General features: G+C 42.6%; 1 protein-coding gene across 3 annotated transcripts in view; it reads left to right on the forward strand.

Annotated features, from left to right (window-relative positions):
• The window catches only part of CABLES1 (Cdk5 and Abl enzyme substrate 1), a 74,302-nt gene extending 59,621 nt beyond the window's left edge, over positions 1–14,681 (forward strand). For all 3 annotated transcript variants that reach the window (XM_027715857.2, XM_039382129.1, XM_039382130.1), the window contains 3 exons: positions 8,703–8,809; positions 9,718–9,925; positions 11,511–14,681. In XM_027715857.2, coding sequence (XP_027571658.1) covers positions 8,703–8,809; positions 9,718–9,925; positions 11,511–11,651 — 456 coding nt within the window. In that variant the 3' untranslated portion in view covers positions 11,652–14,681. The remainder of the gene's footprint in view (positions 1–8,702; positions 8,810–9,717; positions 9,926–11,510) is intronic.
• Positions 14,682–20,207: the final 5,526 nt, after the last annotated feature.

Raw genomic sequence — 20,207 nt, forward strand, 5'->3', positions numbered from 1 at the left:
TTATCCGGAGTAGTAGTAGGCAGTAGAGAAAAGATTCTTGTTTTTTTCCCTGAAGCACTGACCTAGTACTCTTATCTGCCGACATCTAAAGTGTTGTCCATGTTCTTGCTTAACTTGGAGCAGAAGATGTTATTTAAGAAACTACTAATGTATGTAAAGATACGGTCTTTCTATGTTCTCGTCTGCCCTCCACCCTGGGGGTAATTTTGCTCTTGAGTGCTCCTTCTTCAAAATGAATTTTAAGTGTTTCATGTAGATTGAAGATTATCGCTGTGCTAGCAGGAGTGTTCAACCTGTTGTACACAGAGGCTTAATTGAGCTCCAAGGTTGTGTTTATGCTAGATTTTCAAATGGGAAGTCCAGAATGTCCTCTGCTTACTTTCAGCCAGTTTTCCTTTAAGGGTTGGCAGGTTATTTTTTGCCTGGCAGCCCACAAAGTGACAACCTTTTCTGGCAGCTACATCTGTGTGGGAAAATATTTGTCAGGTTTTGATGTGGTTACTGTCATACACAGGGAACTGTCTACCCTCAAAGAGAACGACATTGTTAGCCAACATCCAAAGTGAACATAGCTCTAGCAGTCATGGTTGTGTTTCTGACCTTCCTCAAGCTGCTAATGTGCACCAGGCAGTATGAGTCCTGTAGGATCACCTGGGATCTTTGATCCCTTTTCATCTTGGTGTCGTGATGGAGGTGCTTGGGTGAGTCAAAATAGGGCAGCCAGGATAGCATCCTGCAGGGGAGGTCTCCACCCAGAAGTGGTTGTTCAATACCCTTCTTCTCCATTTGCTGGTTGGCTACAGCATTTTGAGGTCTATATTTGTATTTTTATTGCAAAATGGAGCTGACAGGGAATTTTCATTGTGACAGAGGTATGATTAAATACTTTAAAGGTGAAAAATGGACTTCAAGGGCAGTTGTTAAAATCAATGTCATCGTTTATCTAGAATGTATCTGCATTGACAGAGATCTCCCTGCTTTTTCTTTTTCTCTAGGTGTTAATTACTGCTGTGTCTGGAAAAATGTCTTATTTGACATTCTGGGGAGGGGGCGTTGCCTGAATTTGCCTTCCAGATATCACTTCTTCAGCACTGCCTGAGGGTCCGTGCACTCCCATCTCCCTCTCTGAAGGCAGGCACTAATCTAAAAAAGGGCTGAAGGACACTAAGTGAGGTGTTTCTTTTGTTAGTGGGAATCACAGGAATGTGCCAAGAGCTCTCTTGTTCTAGGATTTCGCCTGCCTGTGGTTAAAGCAGCGTAGCTGTGATGCCACATAGGGGCTTTGCAAGAAGCTAAAAAGTGGGTGGTTGTTCCTCAGTGTTCACCTGAAAGATTTCCTTAGCAGCTGGTGTTTCCTTCAGCCAAGAAAAGGGAGAAAAGGTAGTGCAGGAGTGTCCTGGGAGCTTGCAGGTAAATAGGATTTTTCCAACTCAGGCAAGGAGGACTTGTGCATAGAGCTGGCGAATATAAGGCCATATTGGCTACGTAGGAGACTTTACTCACATCCATTTTAGACTTTCCTGACTCAACTGGCATTCCCTCCCCCTGCAGTTCACATCAGTGTTAGCAGCAATTTCAAGTAATTTTCTTCCCCAAATATAAAAATCGGCGTACGCTGCAATTAAAGCAAATTGCAGTCTGGGGCCATCGAGAAGCCTGTGGTTTTTTCCTGACCGTGCACAGCCATTGTGGTAGTGACAGACCTCAGCCAAATGACCGCAGAGCTGTAGAGCTGCTGAGCAGAGACTGAGAGCAGCCGCTGGTCCCGAGCGGAACGCAGCTGTAATTACTGCCTCTCTCAAGCCCCGGAGCAGCTGAGGGCGTCTCTGATGTCAGCACCCAACATTTTGTTGTGCGTGGAGAGCTGCAGCTTGTAATTAAAGTTTTGTTACTTGGCCAGGATTTAGCATTAATGCTTGACAGCTGCAAGCTTGTAGACACTCCCCTCACCCCTCCTTATGGATGTCAGAGCAATTAATGGGGGGAAGGTGTGCGAGAGGAGTGGATGCTGGGCTGCGGCACTGACTGCGGGATAGAGCTACGCGCACCGATATTACTCCCCTGAGCCTGGCTCGTGCTTTGCAGGCCAGGATTTCTCCGCTGGGAAAGCTCTGTTGAGGTCTGTGTGAATGCTGCATCAGTAAACACTGCAGGCTTTATCCTGAGGCATAAGATGGACAAAATGTGTGGTCCGGTGTGGATTTTACTCAGAAATTTGTGCAACTGGCACTCGATGTGCTCCATTTTTGTGGAGCCCGAGTCTATCATCACTGATATTGACTTTATAGTCTTTTAATTTTACTGAGCTGAATTAGTCCTGACTTGCAGATGAGCTTTAACTGCAGGTCCTCAGCCATTTTAAAGGAGGGAGCTGAACTTTCTCCTTGAAGACAGCTGTGGGGAAGAAGTGCTTACAGTTTGGTCTTTTTTTTTTTTTTTGTAGTGAAATTCCTGGCTGGAAAACATATACACTTCCCTGTCACATTTCTAAAAGTAATACCCACAAATTGCCTGTCAGGGGACAATTCTAAAAGTATTCTTCATTTCCCAACACAAACTCTACAGCTTCTATTAATTGTATTAGTTGTATTTAAACTCTGGTGTTCACTGGAGATATTATTTAATTTTGTGTTGTCTTTGTAGCAGTCTGTAATGTCTACCACAATATAAATAGTAAGAGGTAGAAAAATTTCATTCTGAGGGGTGGGGGGGAGGAGGGAAGCATCATGTCATGGTTAACAGATGTCTTCCTGGCTGATACTGCTAAAACAGGAATTCTTTTGGATCCTTAAATCTCTCTAGAATAGGAACTTAATCTACCCAACAGAGCAGTAATTTCTTTCCTAGAATATCATGTTGACTAGGAAACGTACAGAATCATCAGTGTCTCCCTAGTCTCCCTGCATTCTTTCCAGCAGAAACTCCTTCTGTGCAGAAGTAGAAAACTCACTGTCAACAGCTGACTCCGCAGTCCTGCTTTTGTTGGTAACACAGAAACACGGAAGCATGTCGACTGGCCACTGTGCGCTGCAAAACTTGCAGCAAAAGAAGAAAAGCCCAGATGAGTTGCACCTTGACTTTGAGTGATCCTTCTGTAATAACATCCCTGAAATATCCATCTATCTGTGCCCATGGGATAGATGTGGAACTAGGTTTGGATACTGAACTATAATTTCAGTGTATTGTTTTAATTATATAAAAATAAATTGACATCTCTACACCACCAATAAAAAAAGCATGTCACAGAAGTCTGCAGTGCTGTCTGTCAGTCTGCATTTGCTAGGTACTGCACTAGCATCAGGCACAGCCAGGCTGTGTTATTAAATATTAGTCCTCCAGTGTGATTTTAAAATTAGAACTGCTTGCTGTCCTGGCCATTTGGTCTAACAAAAGCCCTGCATGATGACATAATGCATTTGGTCTCTCACTCCCCCATTCTGTCTTTCACAAGGACCATCAAGGTCAGGAGGACTCCACTACTGCCAATGTCCTTTGGTGCTGTCACCCTATTCTTCGAGCCACTTCCGTAGCTGTAAATTAAGTATCTCCAGACTGCTTTTTTATCAGCTGCTGACCTTGTACCCAAAAGTCTCAGGGAGCAGAGTATTGCAGTGGTGGTAGATAATAATATTTAAACCCTGTGCTCTATGCATTTGTTGCTATATTTGTCTGAGACTCCAATAAGCAACTATTTTGTAACAGTGACACACTGTATTAATTGAGAGTAATTCCAGTGTGTTGACAGTATAAAATAAACTGGCATCCTTTCATGTACTTAATTTCAAAGAGGCAGTTTTGAGATTATTTGCTTTGTGAAATTTGAAATCTTTCAGTTTAAGATCCTTGAATGTTAATAACTTTCTAACGACAGAAACATCTTATTTTAGTCTATCTTTTAATTATAATAAGCAGTCTGTGCCATTTTCCATCACAGTTTTAAGCCTCTGCTCTATCAGGATTTCCCATATTTATGCATCTTCAACAATCAGTATATGAATTAGGTTACTGGCAGTTAATAGGTACGTAGCTGGTCATCTATGGTGTTCGTTAAGGTAGCCAGGCATTGCACAGTCATTGACTTCTTTTCACTTCTTGTTTGGATGAGAAGTTACCACTGACCTACCAAAAGTCTGTTTCAGGTATCAGTCTTCTGTCTGGTCTCAGTAAAGTAGATTTATCAGGGGTACACAGTACCGACAGCTGAAGAGAGCCTGTCATATATCTTTCATTTTATTCACCTATTTTATTCTGGTTTTATCCTTCTTAAGCAGGAGGTAGAGGCATCCAAGGCTAGATCATCTTTTACTGGTTGTGTGCCAAAGTAGGATTTATTTTCAACAGTATTTCATCCTGCCAGGCTTTCTAGCCATTTCAGGCATCCTCTCTCCTCTCATATTTATGAAACTGTATATACAGCTTTCCTATGAGAAAGCAGCTGCTTGAAAACGCTTGTGAATAACACACAAGCTGAGCTCCAAGTTCAAAACTGCCAGCCATGCAGAAAGCGTGCAGAGTACAGACTTGGGCTGAAGCGTTCATCATGCTGTCCAGGCATCTGTCAGCTACCATATATCAAGGTTTTCATTAGTCTTGTGCAATTTCCATCACCAAACTAAAATATACATACAGAGATTTGTATACAGAGAATGTGAACAGAGCCCACGAAGGAGTATTGCTGAATACTGAAGTGTGTTTCGTGCAAATAAGCTGTGAGAAACAAGACAGACGGTTGTGGATGACAGAAGTTAGAAACATTGGAGATTACAGTATGAGAGAGACAGTTTGGTAGTTCCCAGTGCCTTGCTCTTGTGTCTGACAGTTCTGAGAATACAGAGTGCTTGCCTGGTAGAGAATAATATTATGTATAAGAAAGTATGTTTGGATAAAAAAAAAAAAAGCTGTGCTCCTTTTAGGGAACTATTTGCAAACCCTTCACAAAATTTGGAGCATCGGTGTTGAACAGTGCTCCGACGGACAATACCAGACTCGTCCTGGACAGACAGTCATGTATTCTCCTCCACCTGGGACCTTTGTTTAGGCAGGCAACTCAAGTGCAACAACATGGCCTAAAACAGAGAAGTGTAAATGCTGAGCAGAGAGAAGGCAGAGAAGGATAACGTTGGGTCTAAGCCCTCCCCTGTCAGATCCCAGCTGGTTTTTGTGGGTCACTGGGCCATCCCGGAGGTTTCCTCTGCCCCATTCTTCATGGGCAAGGGCAGCAGCAAGGGGTTGCTGCTCAGTGCCAAGCCATTTGCGGGATGCATGAGGTGCCCTGGGCTGGAGCCCAACTGGGGATTGGGATTTCTCTGTAGACTTGTGAGTGCTGTGCCCCAGCCAGGGCATGAATAGCAAGAAGGGTGCTCAGGTTCCTGGTCAGAAACAGTTTTAGGAGGTAACTGATTTGATCACTCAACAGATGCTGATTCAGCATTGCTTTTAAATTACCTCTCAGCTATACTCTTTAGGTGATTTTGCTGCCTGCCTTTCTGGTGGGCAGGGTCCCGCATGCATAGGATGCATTTCTATAGACAGCAGCTGGGCAAGCAGCAACCTACTATTGCTCGAAGTCCAGCTTCTGCAGCAGCTACGAAGGAAAAAAAATCAAGGGGGGGGGAGAAACTTGCACAAATCCTTTTCTTGAGAATAAGGGCAGTTAGCTGAGTTCTCCAGCATGGCACTGACGAGACAGTCGCCTTAGAGCCAGTGTGTTCAAACATGTTGCCATTATCCTGTTACATGAATCAAAACCAGCACACACCAGCTTTCATCTGGATTTCATTATTGTGATTTATGTCGTAGAGACTGTTGTCTTGCAGGAAGCAGCAGTATTCAGAGTTGGAGGGGGGAGATTCTTATCAACAGGACAAAACTGGCAAATCTCTGTGTTTAAAAATAGCTGTACTTCTTTACCATTTTCAGTTTTAAGCTGCCTGCTTAGTCTCCAGCGTCTGAGTGCTTTGCTTTAAATGAAAATTTTTAAAAGAGCTTTTCTCCTTCTAAAGAGAATTTAGCTGAATTCTGGCAAATCTTCCACAGTCTAGAGAAGTCCCAGGTAAAACAAGTCGGTGCCTGCAGAGCAGCCACAGGAAAAGGTGCACCCCGGGGGGGCTGCTGCTGCTGCTGTGAGGCTCACTCCTCCCCCTCTGCACAATTGCCCCCAGAGCTGGGGTAACCCTGGCACCTACTTGTTAGAAGTGAAAGCAACTGAAACTTGCTGTCTGGCATAACTTCTGTGCAGCCTGTAAGCTGAGCCTGGAGGATGGACAGGCCCTCCATCCACTGCTGTGCCCTTTCTGCTGAGAGGTGGTTTTTGTCATGCAGGTGAGGTTCCTGTGTGTTGCATTCTCCTTCTGGGCAAGAGAAGAAGATAACCTGGAGAGAGCCAAAGACAAGTCTTCCAGAAAAACACATGATCACTTTGAGGGAGATAATTAAGATGAAACTACAGAGCTCGGGAGCTCTGTGGTAATGAAGAACAAACAATGGGCATTTAGGTTTGTAGTGAAGCATGAAATAAGCTGTCAGGTAGCTTTGCACAGTAACACTGAGCTCACTGTTTCTAGGATTGCCCAAGACAACCAAAAGTTGTCTGGTAGTAACTGAAATCATCTTTGGATTTAATAGTGTGTAACCTCTATGTGCTTAGTTTCTCTTGACTCTGTAAGCAAGAGCAGCATGGCCTGATGTTTCTGTACCTCGAGTAGCAGATGGCACCAGTCTGAATTATATGTGGCTTGTTTCAGTGCCCTCTTATAGCAGTACCAAGAGGAACCCTCTTAACACATAAAATTCCCAGCATATCTGTACATCAGAAGCACCCAGCTTCCTGATGATCCTTTGACAACAATGCTGAGGAGTAGGCAGGCAGGCAGTGATGTTCCAGGGAAAGAAAGGAAAGGAGGAGTTGGTAAGATCTTAATTCTTCTGCTTCAGAGGACTGAGCCCTGCCAGGTGAGATGAAGCACGTGAGAAGCTCTCTGCAGTGAAAGGCCACGGTGCGTGCATACATCCTTCCAACCTCAGCAGGATTAAAACCGGGCAGGCCCACATTATCCATTGCAGTCTTTCCTACCGATCCTGGGAGGGACAAAGTTTTCCTCCCTGTCTTTTCCTCTCTTTGTTTTTTTCAGGTGTGGTAGCAAATTGCCTGCCTGAGCATCAAGGCTGCATAGGAATTTCTAACCTCAATGGCACTTCACTCTCTGTCCAGACATGCGCTCAGGTTCATCCGTACACATGCAGAGCGGCAAGGGTGGCTGAACATGTGGCTTTCTCCTATTTGATGATTTCCTATAAGGGGCAGCTTTCCTTAAGAGTGCTGAATTTCCTTAATAAATTATTCCCTTTACTGAGCAAAATTTGGACTAATGCTTAACACCTCAGTGTGTTGGAGGGGGCGCACACAAGCATTTATACTTAAAACAACTTTAGGCGACTGTTGTGTGTGACGTGCCCAGGAGAATTATCTGGCAGGACGTAGTGGGGAGCAATTTATCTGACAGATGATGCTTCTCTCACTGCAAATCAGATAGCAGAATGGCCCACATTTTAAAATGTGTATATGAACATAACAACACCCCATGCCAAGAAGTTGTTTTTTTCCTATTGCACTGTGTTTACCTCAGATACTGCTGTGTGGTATTCGGGGGAAACACATGCTCTGCTTTCTTTTAAATTCCTATAATTATCCATTATTTCAGTACCACAGCTCCTAAATAAAGTGCAGGAAAAGTGAGGTATGTTTTACTCCCCTTCATGCTTATTTTGGAACCAGAGAACAACATGACTGGATAAAAGGAATTGTCTGCTTTCTGTCTAGAGCTGTGGCACTCTCCTCCCCCAGCCCTTCCATATACTATGGGTAAAGTATATGAATATTTATGAAAAAAAATGAAAACATATGCAGTCAGTCTGTTTGGCTGATTTAGATTCCCATGAGGATATGTTACAGCAAAGCTCCATGTTCTGTAAAGACATAACATGCAGCAAGAGTTTTGCATGTCTCTTTCCACCTCTTGTTACTAAAGGAACAACAGAAGTGTTGAGCACCATAGATGAGGGCACTGGCATTGCAGTATTGGTCTGGAGAACCCTCTGCAACATGGGGATATTCCTTAGGTTGTAACAAAAAGGAATAGGAAGCTCAAAAGAAATAGGTTGTACACTTTGAATGTTGTCCTAACTCTTTTGCCCACTGTCTAATTAACAACAGCATTACTGTCTTGCACTCTACTGAAGTGACCTTAGCCATGTGGGCTAATTAAATGTTTTATCACAAATGTGTGCTATGGCAGTCAAGAATTTGTACCAGCATTTTCTTTGAAGAATCAATTTGAGAGAAACTTAATATGTCTCAGAACCTCATGGAGATATGCACACCAGCTCTGGTCATCAAAACAGTTATTATGATGATTTTTTTGTTGTTTTTCAAGACTTTTCAGGTAGGTTTCCTCCACCCACATTTATCTTAAACTCACTCTTCAAGGACGCTAATGAGGTGTGTATTGTTCAAGAATTATGTTGAAGGTCACTTGTTTTGATGGAGCAGTCACAAATTGTTGCCTTAATTCAGATCTTATTTTCCTATCTCCTGAAAGCATCGGGACTGCCTAGCACTTGTTTGGTATTCCTTGCTTCTGGGAACTGAGTAATCTTGTTTTTTACAAACCGAAGGAGTAATTCTCTTTTGACGTGTATTACAGACCACAGTCATAGACTACGTGAAGCCATCAGATCTCAAGAAGGACATGAATGAGACCTTTAAGGAGAAGTTCCCTCACATCAAGCTAACCCTCAGTAAAATAAGAAGGTACGTTTCAAAGCTCAATAAGGCTGCAACGTGATGCAGCTGTCTCACATTTCAGTGCAATTCCTGCTGTACATGAGGGGAAGCAGAGCACTGATAGATCTTCCAGGAGCAGTGACCAGCAGAGGTGCAGAGTAAGTCAGATGATTGCTTTGGTCAGTGGGCTGAGTAAACAGGATAGAGGAATGTACAAACATGCACCAATCAGGTGTCAAATGCAAAATCTAAGGGATGAAGATGAGAGCTGGGCATGCACTATACTAAAATACCCAGAAAAATAACACAACAGAGTCTCTAAGCTTATGGCACTTAGCTTAAAAGAGACTGAGGAAAGAGAAGTGCTGACTTTTATGCCTTGTGGAGAAAGCATGGTCAGAAGCAAAACGAGTGGACAGCTTCACAGCAAAGTTGTAATATTTCATCTGTTTCCAGTGTAGCAGGGTAGGCATACTGCTCCACTGAAGTAATGACAATTTCCTTTGACCCTAGTGGCCAGAAGGAAACTTGAGCCATGTTGCTCTGTAACTAGACAGTGCTGCAGTACATGGAAAGACTGGCAGTTTGTATTTGACCAACCATAACCAGCAGCAAAGCTGCATATAGAGCACCAGTAATAAAGCTGTTGTTACTAAACAAATTGTATGCAGCATAAGACCTCTGATGAAATATTGTAACTAAAAATGTCAAAGCTTTTCAGTTACTTTTCTAGTGGAGGGGAAGGGTGAGATGGTGAGATCAAAATGTGCCATGAAATGAGCCCACAAAACAGAGCATAAAGATATCTGCCCAGTAAATTATTATTATTTTCCCCTCCATTTGACTAAGCAGGAATCTCTGAAAAGATGACAGGGTGAAATGCGAAACGCTTTAAAACTCAGTTCACATCATACTTGTCTGGTCTCTTTACTCAGCTTGAAGAGAGAAATGCGCAAGCTTGCTCAAGAAGAATGTGGTTTTGAAGAGCCCACAGTGGCCATGGCCTTTGTCTACTTTGAGAAGCTCGCTCTCAAGGGGAAGCTGAACAAGCAGAATAGAAAGCTTTGTGCTGGAGCTTGTGTTCTTTTAGCAGCCAAAATTGGCAGTGACCTCAGAAAACATGAAGTCAAGCATCTTATAGATGTACGTATCCATAGGTTTCCAATGTTCCTTCTACATGAAGTGCCGAGTGTGGTCTATGCAAGCCTGCTTGCCAGTGGACTTGCTCTCCTTTAGGTTTCCAGATGTACGGCCAGCTAAATGTACTTTTTGTTACATGTTTTTGTGGCAGTAGTAGTGATCATTGTCACTGCAGAGGCATGGGAAGCTTGTTTGAAGTGATTGAAGGCCCTGGTGTCAGATTCTGTGAGGTCTGAGAGGTATCTGACCACTCTTCTGTCAATAGAAGTCAAAAGTGAACTCTCAGGAAATTCATTTTGCTTTTAATTATGTTTTCGAGAGTGTCAATAAGGACTCTCCTTTGAGAGGCAAATGCAGATACTAATTTCAGATGGTGTTTAGTAGACATCTGTATTTCTATCATCACGTTCAGCTTTTGGGCAAAAAACCATAAAGAGGTGTTCCCACTGGGACACCTCATTCCAGCTGCTTTTTGTGCAGTAAGGTGGGGTTTTTTTGTAGAGTAGGTCTTCCACCTACTCTGTATGAAAGAGTTAACATGGGGGAGTGTTATTCCATAATCCTTTGGAAGCACTGAGATACTGATCTGATTTAGTGCTGTAGAAAGTTAGGCAGGTAGCTGGGTATGTGGCCATAACCAGCTCACTTAATGGAAGATACGTGAGAACTTGGATGGGGGACAGGGCTGGACTTGTGCCATTCTCCCACAGTCACAGAGCTGGGTCAACAATCAGCTTGTTAGAAAGTCCTCTGAATAACCACCAAAAAAACCCAAGCCAGTGGGAGTTGGAAGAATCTGGCTTCTCTTGCTATCCTGAAACATTGGTCCATCCATAGGACACGTTGAGCTTTTGAGTAGGCTCAGTGGACAGAGAAGTAGCAAGCCACAGAGATCATAAGAAGAGGATGAGGGGTGGAGATATCCCTGAATAGCTAGTTGCCTACTTGTAGCATCCAAATCCAACAAATACAGCAGAGCAGATGGGAGGTTTAGTACATTACAGCAGAAAACCCACTATAAAACCCATCTCATCCCCCTTGAGGACAGTAGTTTCTATTACTCACTGTTCTTATGGTTGTTGCAGATGACACCTCCTGCCTCTGAGGTATTAAGATCAAGTGTATTTAATTGTGGCTAAAAATAATGTCCCCAATAGGGTGTTGTAGCACAGTCTAATGTTGGAAAGGAAATTGGTGATTTCAAGCAACGCAGGAAATTTGTGGACAGTTACAAGATGCATGCCTTCCATTACACAAGTGATTTCGATATTTGCATGAAGCCAGGAGTTTCCTGTTCCTGCAGTGGTAATCACTGTGATCATTAGAAGACGTATCTTCTGGAAGTGGAATGAGTGAAATAACAAACGTATCAGAAATAGCATGGCTGGCTGAGCTTTGTGAGTTCACCTTCACAGTGAGGAATCAGTACATCCAGTTCACCCTGCTCGGAGTTGCTAAACCTAGAGCTATGCGAGTCGATCAGGACAGAAGTTTAATGACAGCAGCATGCATGTTTTGAAAAGCACTAGAAAGGCAAATCCTCATTCATTTTCTTTAATTTATTTTTTTCCCTCGGCTGTGGTTGCAGAAACTGGAAGAGAAGTTCCGGCTGAACAGGCGAGAGCTGATCGCCTTCGAGTTCCCAGTGCTGGTGGCCTTGGAGTTTGCTCTCCACCTTCCTGAGCACGAAGTGATGCCTCACTACAGACGCTTGGTGCAGAACTCCTAGCGCTGGCTGCCCTGCGGGGAAGGGGCTACCGACTGTTCCAGCTTGGCTCTCCTGAGCCACAGTTACTACTGGAAATGCAAAATCAGACTCCTTACAGTTCACTCTCTCTCTCTCCCCAAAACAGTTTTTCTGGCAACGTATAGGAAACGCTGCATCAACATAAGACTCTCAGCTTTGACAAATTTACGTATCATTGCTTTCTCAAAGCAAGTGAAGACTGAGCTGTTGGTAAATGGTTCACATGCTGAAACTGAGTGGTGACTGACCCCACCTGTAGGGACTACAGCTATAAAAGTAGGCAAAATTTAGAAGGGCAGCCTCCATGACCACCCCTCTCTGCATCACACAAACCCTGGAAGCCCACTGAGTGCATTCTCATAGCGCTTTTTCTACAGACCTGCTGCAAATTCCAAGAGGACTTCTTGAAGTGAAAAAGCTTTTAGAAGATATCTTCACTGTGTCAAAAAGAATGTGCCAATCTATTTTTGTATCAGCAATTGAAAGTGCACTTTTTCCTGTGGGGTGTTTGTGTGTGTATCTGTGTGTGTGTGCGTGTGCGACACCAAACTGATCTCAGTCCAGGTGGTTGGCTTAGCTGTTTCCAAGTGTATCAGTTACTGATGGTGAAGATCAAGGTGACCTTACACATTTACTTCTTGAAAAACATAACTACTGGAAAAGTGGTAAATGGGATCATTTTTGGACACTTGGTTTTTTTATTCTCTGATCTTTCCAATATTGTACCTTTGAAAGCATTACACTACTACTACTACTGCGAGAGAAGGATCAGCAACTGACCTTAAGTTTTCAATCGTGTTTGTGTTAAAGATGGAAGCATTAGTATAAGATTTCCATGTCATGTTTTTTAAAAATATCTTGTGTTAAGCCACATGCATATTTTTAACCTTCGCACTTTTCCCACTGTGGAGATGGTTAGACTTGCACTCTGTAGTGTTGTATTTCTGTGCTCTATGTTAGAGTGCGTAATAAGCACATTTATTGTGCTCTATCTTAAAACAGTGTTTTATTAAAAAAAAAAAAAGAGTAGGGCTCAGCAGTATAACAGGTGTCTTAAGGCTCCAACAGCAGGGGCATCAGCCGTTAAAGTTTTGGGTTTTTAATTAGAATTGACTGTGCAAAACCTAAAATCTGTGCCCATTGAAGTTAGAAATGCAGTTCCTTTAGACATTTCAGTACTGGAGTTTTACAGTAAAACTTCTTGCAGCTTCCCTGGTTCTGACTGGACACTTGAGGGCTTCATCCAAGCTCCCGATGCTACATACACACTAAGCTAGTGCCATGCTTACAGACATTGTTCAATTGCTGTTATCATGTGGGATTACACCCCTATCCAATCTTCTCCTGTGCTGGTTCACTTAACAAGCCTTGCCCTAACATGCCCCACATGGATCCACTAAAATCAAATTATTACATTTGTGGTAATTATATAAAATAATGATCTCAACTGTGAGATTTTAGCTGAAGCCTTACCTCTCTTAGTTTGAGAGTGCTTGCTCAGAGTACAGAAAGGGCTTGTGAGAAGAACGTAGAGAAGTGGGACATACCAGAGGATGTAAACACACTAATGCTTACTTTCTTTTGCTCTTACTTAAATCAGTTTTATTATTTCCTTCAGTTAGGCCAGGACACATCCAGTTTCTTTACCAACTTTGATTCCTTTAAATCCTAGTATTAAAAAAAAGCCTGTACGTGATTGCTGTACAGGATCTGGAAAGGTTGCACATGTCAGGACAAATGGGAACTTGTTTGATGCTGTTGCTCTTCCCCCATTTTATAGGGGAGAGTGACTATGCTAGCTTACAGTTATTATTAATACTTATCTGATTACTGATATAGATACATTCCAACAGGATTGGGGAGGACGGGGTAAAGAGAAAAATGTGCACTTAAACCTTCCCAGTGTAATGCCCCATGTCGCTGCAACCCGCGCATCACTTGGCCAGCTGCAAAGTGAGGGGAGGGGGGCCCTTGACAGCACTCTTACTCCCTCCTCCTCCTCCTCCTCCTCCTTCTCCTGGCCCCCACGCAGCCAAGGAACAGAGGAGCCAAGAGCCTGGAGCATGCCTGGAGCCTACACAGCTGCCCTGCCAGTCTATTCAGACCAAAAAGGCAGTGTAGTGTTGACCTACAAGCCAAAACAGTCTGTGGGTCTGCTAGGAGGGCTTCCATCCTTGGCTGTATCCCCTTCCACCGAAATTGTGTGTATATATGTTCAAGATTTGTTTCTGATTGCAGAGATCTGTTTCTAATAGCGACTACTCAAAGTTAAGCAGAAGCTTTACCTTTCTGTAAAGGCTTCTACCTTTTGCTTTTGAGTCTCATTTTTTTTCTTATATTGCTTTATAGCATTGCAGGGAAAAAGAAAATTGTGATTGCAAGATGCAGACTAAAGAATGACAGTCTTACAGTAGTCTTTAGAGACGCTATTGAATCATGCTGTCACATCTTTTGTCTTCTGTGCTGCTACCCAACCCTGATCTACAGTTTACACAGATTTCTGGGAGGAAATCTGATTGCTGGAGACTTTCTGCTTTTCATTATTGTTATTGTTGTTTGGGGGGTGGAAAAGTGTTTCAGAGTGATGTTCAGTTACAGTTTGAATGTGGAATAAACACTTAAGATGGTGATGATGTTGCACTGTTCACTTAGGAACGTATATAAAGCCATATGATGCTAGATTTCAGAGCACAAAGCTTGGTCAGTACAGTTATGATTAGGACAATGGGCAGGATTTGCCCCCTGTTTCTCCCCAACCCTGGGAAAATTCAGGCTGAAATGGTAGAGAAAATCTGTACCAAACAAAAAATGTGTTGATTGTTTTCCTTTGTCTTACATGGCAACGAGTGTTGATTTACAAATGATTTTAGGTTCAACCTTAAATAGTTTGGGAAAATAATCCATTCCATATCACTTGTTCTGTTTTGAAATTATATACCGTACACTCTACCATGCAGAGTTTATTCATTTTCTAAAAAAAAAATAAATAAAAGTTTTAAAAAAACTTGAAAAGCTCATACTTTTTCCACCAGTATGTAAAATTATTCCATCTCTCATCTGTATGTGTACAGGGTTTTGGTTTTGTCTTCCTCTGGGACACAGAGCTGCTTATTAGTGAGCCAGTAGTGGGATTGCCCAACGGCCTTCGCCGTCTCCTGGCATTCAGCTCCCTGCAGAGCCCTCAGGATCTTTCCTCCAGGCAGATCTTAACCTTCATTGTTTTGGGTTTGTTGGGATTTTAAGCCCTACTTTTTGGCACCAGCCTCTCCTCCTGGAGTTGTCAGGACCAGCTTTTCTGAGTCCAAACTGTCAGTATGCAGAAGGATGAGGCACAAGCAGGCTCCTCAGCATTGTTCTTCTCTCATGACCCTTTGTGCACAGGAGAATTTGGAATATGCCATTTTGGTTTAGTCCAGGTGGTAGTAAAATTTACAGCTGGTCCACCTACCAGTTGTAGTTCACAAGAAACTGCTTTCTCTTCAGAGGTTGAAAGTTCAGTTTTGGACATTTGTGTGTGTGCGCACCCTATTGTCCACCACCTGTTAGCATTCAAACTGTTTTTTCACCTATGATGCCCCCTAAATCCAATACCCATCTAGGTGGTCTCACCAAACAACACCCATTTACTATGCATTTTCATTCCACATTAATAAAGTTTGGAAAAGGTTTGGCTCCCCACCTTCACCCATCACTCCAGAGACCCTCAACTGTAAATCGTATTTCTGACAATACAAACATTATCATGATTTACACTGACCCCAGAACATACACACATACAGAAAAATACTTAGCAATCATTTTCCAAAACTACTTATTAACAGGCAAGGCCTTCTTTGGGATAGTTTGTAATATATTTAGATTATACAACCTCAGGTCATTGCTCCAGCCTTCTAAAATATGCTCACAGCATAACTTCCGCTTCTGTGGAAGCAGTGAGGAGTAATTTTTTAAGAGTCGATTACACCTTCCCACGATGCTAAAGGATTTTGGCACCAGGTCCCACAGTAAACATTAAAAAAAAACCAAACCAAAACCAAAACAAGGTAAAAGTAGTTTAGCGAGGTGAGAGACTGAGCAATCACAGTAACAATGCCAACATCACTAGCTGAGAATGAAATCTGTCCCAGGTTGCACCTTTGGGAAGGGAGGGAAGGAGTGTGGGAAGCAGATTGGAACTTCATTTGCTCATCTTTTATTGTAAACTCTGTAATGAAGAGTGGGAAAAAGGAGGAAAAAAGGAACGTTAGGTGCATCCCTTCACAGAATGTTGTATGCAAAGCAAAAAGGCCTTTCTGAAATCCTAAACCTTAATCCTTCCCACCAATTTTACTGTGAACCCATACAGCCAGAGACCCCCTGCCTCAGCCTGGAGCCTGCAAGTGCAGATGAGTTCAGAGAAGAGTTTTTCAGTCACTATAGAAAAACCCACACACCTTGTCCAGACCCCAGCAGCAAACACCCACACCAACAGTATGACAGAGAAGCAATGCTTACAGCGTGACACTAGGAAAGAGCAGGAACTGTGATCCTGGAAAATGGCCTGCATACCTTCAAAGCAAGGCAGGGGTGAACCAAGAAGTTACTGAAGTTGCTGCTGACTTGAGCAGCAAACATTTCCACCCCTTACCAAGAGCTAAATATTGGCTACTGTCATAATTTTCCCTTTCTACACATTGAACTAGTCTGTCATACACCCCTTTCCGTAATCTTGCTGAGCATCATCTTAAACCACCTAGGACCCTTGCCTCTGCTACACTGTTTAGACAGATGCTCCAGGCCTTAATTCTTCAAACCTGAAGAAACCTTCTAGTTTGCAGTCAGATTTCATTGGTGACCAATTTATAACTTCTTGAACTCATGTGAGTATCTCATCTCACTTTGTGTTGGTTTAAAAGTAAACCGGTGGGAGAAATGAACCCAACTCTAGAGAGATTATAAGTCAGAGTTACAATTTACTAAAAATAAATTACAATAGATGCAACGATACAGAGAAAAAATGGTTCTAACCCACAAAAACAGATGTATAACCCAGCGCCCTGGGATAAGAACAGAACATTGTTTGTTGGCCCCTGTGGTGAGCACCACATGGCCCCCCGGGTGCAAAGTAAAAGGAAAGGAAAACCTGTTGGTCCAGATGATGGTGGCAGTTCTGTTGAGGTAATGATCACAGTTCTGTCGAGAGTGGCAGTGGCAGTCCTGTTGGAGTTCTGGGCCTCCTCTTGATTCAACAAGTGGTACCAGAAGTCCCAAACCCCTAAGATTATATATGCTCAGGTTCAGGTGGGAATGTCCAGTACCTCCCCCAGTGCAGGGAGTTTCATAATGGGTGATTTAACTCTGTCACTCATGGGATATTTTTGGAGTCTTTGATGGTCTAGGTGTTGCAGCTGCCTATTATGCCAGTCCAGTATGGCCCATTAGCAGAGGTGACCCCTCAGGCTGGATGTGAAGGTTCTAATTCCTCTCCAGAAGGGAGTTATCATAGCTCAGTCATTAGGTGTGCCCTGGGCAGCTGCTGCAAATGATCCATTATTAACAGTCCATCAGAAATGACATAGAGGGTGTAGAATACACAGTTTTGGTTATACCCACATAGTAATAAACTGGTCTCAGCCCCTGTGACTAGGACAAACTTGAAACTGAAATCTTTCCCTTATGGGAACTCTGAGGTAGGGGGGTCCTCAGTAGCAGCTAAGATTCTTAACCAAGTTCTAGCATTTAGTTAAGCAAGATAATAAAAGGAGAAAGGAAAGGCAAGAAAACCAATCCTCTTCCAAGAGCTTCCAAGTGCAGTGAAGTGTTGCCTTGGCTAATATCAGTGGGTATGACTATTGGGGGAGAAGCTGTGCAAGCCAGGTTTTCAGCTTTCCTTTAAAAGGAAACACAGCATCAACAAAAAGGGAAGCTAGAGGCCATCACCACAATTGCCCACATGAGCATCCCTAGAGGAAAAGGGAGAACTGAGGCGTGTTGAACACATGTTCACCTAAAGAAAGAGTTGAAGCAATGACTACCCACTCATCATCATCTTCATCATCTTCAACATCATCTCTTCTTAAGAAATGGATCTCTCGTCTCCCACAAGTCCTGTGAGAGGACTAAGAGGGTGCTGAATGAACAGCATGATTGAAATGCAACCATTAGCAACCTTCCTTCTGCCTTTCAAGTCAAAAGTGAGCTATTCAAAGAGGGCTTGGTCTGTGCTCTGACCTCCTGTGATGCAACCCACAAACTGGCTGCACTGTTGCTCCTCACAGAGCACAGGCATTGTAAAACATCTAAGCATAGATTTAGACATTTTAGGTGGACAAAGTCCAATATATTTCCAAACATCAGTATGTTGTTAGAATTTCAATATTCAATGCCTTCTTCTAGAACAACATCCTCCCAGCTATCTTGAGCAGCAGAGAGTGGGTGGCATCAACACCTGGGCTATTTCCATGGGCAGAGATGACAATACACACAAAGCCAACACTGTCATCTCCCATGACAGTCCGAGAGGTCAATTTATGTTTTCTGAATATAAAACTCTTTAAACTGTCATCTCCCTTTCAGGGTAACCTGTATATCTGTGCAGAATGGAGTTGAATGAAGTTAACAATCCTCATAGAAGAAAGAATTTTTTTTTTTTTTTTTTTGTCTAGTACAGACTCCTTCATTTCCTCAAACCCAAGAAATACCATGCCTAGTCAGACTTCTGCCAGTCAGTGGAACATAGGAGGCATTGCATTGAGATGTACTCTCCTAGGAACATTTCATATATCACAGTTTAAATTATGGATCATGCAGATAGATTAGGAACTATGAGATCCCATTTCCTCTTTTATTCCTCTTTTATTATGGTAAGCATTTTTTTTCCCTTTTTTTTTTCTGCTTTTGGTTCACCTTTTATTGTTTCAACAAACACAAAGATAAACAGAGGCTGGTGCAGTGCTGGGAGTTGGGTCTGGCTGACTCTTTCACACGGTGCATCCGGAGCTGCAGACTCCACCCTTCGTCTGATTTATTTCAAAAGCCTGCTGTGTCCATTAATGGAAAATTGGACTCTGTTCAGGCTGTGATGGTGTCCATGGACAGGAAAATGGAAAGTTTCAGACTAAAGCTGCAGGAGACCAGGAAGAAAAATATCTGGAGAATTTAATTGATGGTGGCAGCAGTTATTACAGACAAATACTAAAGAAATGGCAGTTTGTGACCCAAAGCAGATCTTTAGGTGGAAAGATAAAGGAGGGTAGCATGAACATCTGCAAGGCCACAGGGCTGACAAATTGAAATATTCTTCGCCAGCAGGAAGTTCAGACATTTTTCAAAACTGAACATACACAATAGGACAACAATCATTGTGATGTTAAGTTTGCTGACCATCCAAGTTATTCACCTCTTAAAGATCTGAGACATATCTGATGACACTCGGGCATCCCCTGTGCACTTTTGTGCTCCTCAACAGGTTTGAGAAAGTGATAGGAATCTCAGAGACATCATTCTGCAGTTTTATTAGAATGAACAGCTGAGTGAAGTTACCATAGGAGCCTTTACTGAAGACCTTATAAGACATCGGAGAAGCCCATCAAGGCACATAGAAACCCATCTACACCTGAATTGCTGCAGTAAATCAGTTGAACAGACTTTTCAAATCACAACTGAGCTTAGAGTCTACCACTGAGATTCCTAAGGGGAAAAATAAATAAGTTAGGAGCTGTAAAAACAAGCAGAACTGCTGCTCTTAAACCCACTGATTGACATAATAAGAATACTGACCTCATATGATTTTATTTTTTGCCGTTAACAATGTAGCAGTACAGTAAAAGAATAACCGTAATTATTTATATAAGGCTACTACAGAATATAGGAGGATGACATGGAAACTTAAGGGATTCTACACCCAACCCCCCTACCCTAAAATTCCAAAATCTTTAAGAATGCTCCAGCTGAAATCTCATGCCATGGTCTTGCTTTATGGTTTGTTTTTAAACTGTTACATGGAAAATGATGATAGAATTCTATAGCAGGAACATATTTTTGGAGTAGTCAAAAATATTTCAGGCTATTTTGTACCTTCCTATTAAGGCAAGATAGCCAAACCTCCAGCCCATGAAAGAATATGTCATGAAGTGAGCTCTCAAAAAGACCAACACAAAAGACATTGGCTCTTTAAGAGCATGTTCTCTTTCTCTCCTTTTTCCAAGAAACACTTGCAAAACCTTTCCAATCTTTACCTTTGGATGAAATAATTGCATGGACCGGGAGCTGATGCAACATAATATTCCATTATTTTCCTCCTCCTAGCTGAAGACACAGCCTAAGACATTCCCATCAGCACAGCCATCTGTTTACAGGAGCTGTATCTAGCCTGAAGCCCATAAAAAGCAAAGTGAGTACCACGACTGATACAGCAGATTTAATTTGCCTCAGTTTAAAAGATATGGTTTATTAACTCACAGTGCAGAACTACCTTGAATACCCACGCTACCTTTAGTCTAGAAAACTCTCCCTGTTTTCCCATGATCTGCTGAAGCTCCAGATTCTGGCAGCAAGAGG

This window comes from Pipra filicauda, unplaced genomic scaffold (assembly GCF_003945595.2).
Source record: "Pipra filicauda isolate LSUMZ 115617 unplaced genomic scaffold, ASM394559v2 scaffold259_size1095435_pilon, whole genome shotgun sequence".
Classification (NCBI taxonomy): domain Eukaryota; kingdom Metazoa; phylum Chordata; class Aves; order Passeriformes; family Pipridae; genus Pipra; species Pipra filicauda.